The sequence below is a fragment of the Pieris rapae genome, chromosome 5 (genome assembly GCF_905147795.1).
Source record: "Pieris rapae chromosome 5, ilPieRapa1.1, whole genome shotgun sequence".
Lineage (NCBI taxonomy): Eukaryota > Metazoa > Arthropoda > Insecta > Lepidoptera > Pieridae > Pieris > Pieris rapae.
The window spans coordinates 5,527,852-5,531,567 of record NC_059513.1 but is presented as its reverse complement, the minus strand read 5'-3'; the positions used below and the strand labels follow the sequence as shown (position 1 = coordinate 5,531,567).

The 3,716-nt window shown below is 43.0% G+C and overlaps 1 protein-coding gene across 1 annotated transcript; it reads right to left on the bottom strand.

Annotated features, from left to right (window-relative positions):
• Nucleotides 1-500: 500 nt before the first annotated feature.
• LOC110999371 (zinc finger protein basonuclin-2) lies at nt 501-3,041 on the bottom strand. Its single transcript, XM_022268385.2, has one exon. The coding sequence runs from the start codon at nt 2,923-2,925 to the stop codon at nt 826-828; it is 2,100 nt and encodes a 699-aa protein (XP_022124077.2). The 5' UTR covers nt 2,926-3,041; the 3' UTR covers nt 501-825.
• Nucleotides 3,042-3,716: the final 675 nt, after the last annotated feature.

Here is a 3,716-nt window from a genome sequence, read left to right as displayed (position 1 = left end):
GTTGCTGTGGCTAAGGTTTTTGTTAAATTACATAGTAGTAAACTATTCAAGGGAAACGGTAGGAGAACTAATGTGAAAGGTAGATAGCCTATGTGAAACGTTGGTACTTTTAACACAGCGCTATCTGTTAGAATTAGTATCAATAATAAACAAATAATTTGCAATAAAATAAAATTGCGACTATAATTAAAGATTTATGCTATCCTATCTCTTAAGTTGGACCAGACTGCCCACGGTGTGCCAATTAAAATCGGTTAAATAGTAAGGAGTCCATCGCGGACAAACATCGTGACAGGGGATTTATATTTATAGTATAATTTAAATTCATATAAGGGCAAAACAGTCGTAATGGGCACAAATCGACAAGGAGCGAAAAACCTAAGGCAGTTACACTCGAGCGACCCCACAAAGTACACTTGTAAACAGTGTTATTAATAAGGCGTTACAAGATTACCTCTTCGATCCGCATGCTCGCACTATCGGAAATAAAAACAATTAACTTTTCCTCAATGAGTTTATTGCGCCAGAACAATAAATGAAGCTGATCATATAACGTTTACTTTCAACATCAATTACAAATATTCTACACGAAATACTGTCCACAAAGACATTATTGCACACCGCTTCAACAGAAATAAGCGGCACTATCCCTAACTTACAGTTCCTGGGATTACGATATATTTGTCTAAATATCACAAGAAAAATACAAAACGAATTACGATAGAATTAACACAATTAATATTATTAACAATTAGATATATTTACATAGTCTTTCTCGCGTTTAGGAGTGTATCACCAAGATGCGCGAGAGTTGTAAGGGTAGCGTCATGACACAGGAACGTGATGTTGGTACAATTGCTCCTGTCGCTCGCATAGGGAGGTCATTTTCTTAAATGATTCAGAAGTCTCTCGAAAAAGCAGCTTAGCATCGTCTCGCGGGCGCGCGTGCGCTGCATCGAGTCTCCCGGGGGATATAACTGGAGGAGACGACGCTGATAATGGGGATAATGACTCCCTAACTGATTGAGCTCCTGCCGGGGCCCCGTATAGCCCCCCTGGTTGTGAAGCTCCATTGTTCATTAGAAACGGAGCTGGAAAAAACCGTTCTCCGAGTTGAGGAAACAGACCAGCCTGTAGAGCACTTAGGTTTCGACTGTAGAACTTCATTGTTTCAGATACGTAATTAGGCAATTGTGAAGCTTCGTCGCCGTTATATCGAAGGCTTTCGAGTGTCGATGCGAGGCCTTTGATGTCTGAATATAACTTATTTAACAATTCCGCGTTTACTTCAAATGGCGGACGCTCGCGATTGTCTGGTGATGATGTACATAATAATCTTCTATGCAAGTCTATGTTAGAGCTGTGTCTGTCTCGACTACGTCGTGAAGGAAATGCAGCATCACAACCGCTCACATCGCAAGGGTGATGAAGTTTCAGGTGATCGTTTCTGTAGTGCATACGAAGTGTAAAGTGGTTTTGAAATATTTTTCCACACGCAGTACATCGATCGGGATTTTCTTCGTCTATCGGGATTTCGATATCATTTATGTCAGCTCTGTCGTCAGTCCTGTCACTACTTCCTGAAGGAGATCGCACTCGCGCAAGCCTCTCTTCTAATGCATGTAAGTCACTGCCACTGTCACTAGGCGTGTATAGGTCCGAACGTAATCTTAAACCTTCTCTTACTACACTCGGAGCACTTGATTCATCATCAGATTCACTTTCCGCTTTTACACGGCTCATTTGTTCCGCTTCCACATTTGTTTCGTCACCATTCTGAAATGGCTCCCATTTTTCAGGCTTTTGCTTTTTAAGAGATAAAGGTTCTTCTGTTTGTTGACTTGTACCAGCGACTGATAAATTTTTAAATAAATCGCTATTATATTCTTCATCGGATACACTATATTCGTTATTTTGAGAACACCTTGTTGGGTTTCCACTTTTTCTCTTACGTTTGTTTGGAATTAATGACGACTTATCTTCCGAAGTGGTGGTCTCGGCTCTATTGCCGCTACTTATTTCAGTATGCTTACCATCAGCTGGCTTAATGTCATCCTTCTTTTTATTCACAGTCAAATCTTCCGGCTCTTCATCGTAGCCCTGTCTTTCTGTCCCAGGTGATGATTGATAATCAATATGCTCTTGTTTTTCAACATCCAAAACTTCAGAACTACTATCATTGCAACTAAAAGATTCACAGTCTGAGCTCACTTGAGGCTTCACGAGGTCCAAAGCATGACGTGAAGAGTCCTCAGGGGTGGGAATCTTCCTGTACATTTTTTCAATTTCACTGAAGTTACGCAGGTCTTCAAGGGGCACGCGAGGAGGTAGTGGTGTCGGTCCATGTGGACCTGCTAGTTGTGGAGGCAGCCTTGCTGCCAATTCAGGCGGCAGGAGTGCTGGTGACGGAAGTGGTAATCGCCCCAATGCCGGTAACAATGGGAAAGGTTGAGCTGATCGGCCATCGTGCGCTGATATCTTGCGTCTTACGTGCGGTGAATGTAGCTTAGGGTTGGGATTAGCACTATGTCTATTACGCGAACGCCGCGAACTAAACATCATAGTACAACCCTCGACCGTACACTTATGCATTTCCCTAAGATGCACAGCCGAAAAATGAATTTTTAACGCGCCTTTATCGCAAAAAGTTTTTAAACAAACATTGCACTGCACTCGTTTCTTCCCCGTGGCCGGGTTGACGAACTGTACACCAAGACCGAGCGGCCAGGGTGCAGGCGCATCTCTTCGCTCCGACGGATAATCCGGGGTGCGCCTCTCATCAAATTTTTCTTCATCACGGCCGCTGAAGCTTGCTCCGAGTTTTCTAAAGTCGAATTGCGGTGTCGGTTGAGCGACTCGAGGCATCATAAAATAGTCCAATCCAGCCGGCAAGCCGGGAACGGCACCGAACTCTTTGCCGTCCATCACGTCACTGTCATAATAGTATAGCGCGCAGTAAGCGGGTGTCGCGCGTGGCGGCCGCTTAGCGACTGAGGACGTGCGACACAGGTGACCGCGCGGGCGGGCGGCAGCGCGACAAAGGCCGGGAGGTGAGTGCAGGAGTGAGAGGGTGTCGCGAGGGGCGGGGGGGACGGAGGTCGGGCGGCGGCTGGGAGGAGCGAGTGCTGGGCGGAGCGGATCGATGCGCAGTGGGGACAAGCGACACTGCTCTCGGCCACTGTAAACACGAGAGAACTAAAGCATCCTATGTCGTTCGTTACGTAACACATACCACATACCTGCGACGGCGTACCGTACACTCTACGCTCTATAGTCTATTTCTCTTTCAAATTGCGTTCATAATTGGAATCCCGACGTTTCATATTAAGCTGCTTGAAACTTATCCATTTGAAAACCGAACGTGAATGATATATTATTAAGGCCAACGTTGAATATTATTATGCTATCATGCATTTGATTCGATATATCAATAAAAAAATAGATTCAATGTAATTTATTTATTTAAATAAAGTTTAGGGATAACATACATACTTATGTTAGTAACTCAAAATACATCAATTAGTTGTTTTTTCGGAAAATAAATAGGTATATTCAATATTTTCAATTACAATCGATATACATATAAGTACATTATATCATTGTACATTACAAAATTCATTTTAGATAAAAACATTCAGTCACCTTATAATGTAGGAACTAAGTACTTCGATTCTCGTTAACATTTCTATAATCTTGTCAAAACAACATCGAATAAA

Excerpts from the sequence above, each read along its gene's own strand:
- LOC110999371 (XM_022268385.2), bottom strand. The coding sequence starts at position 2,925 with ATGGACGGCAAAGAGTTCGGTGCCGTTCCCGGCTTGCCGGCTGGATTG.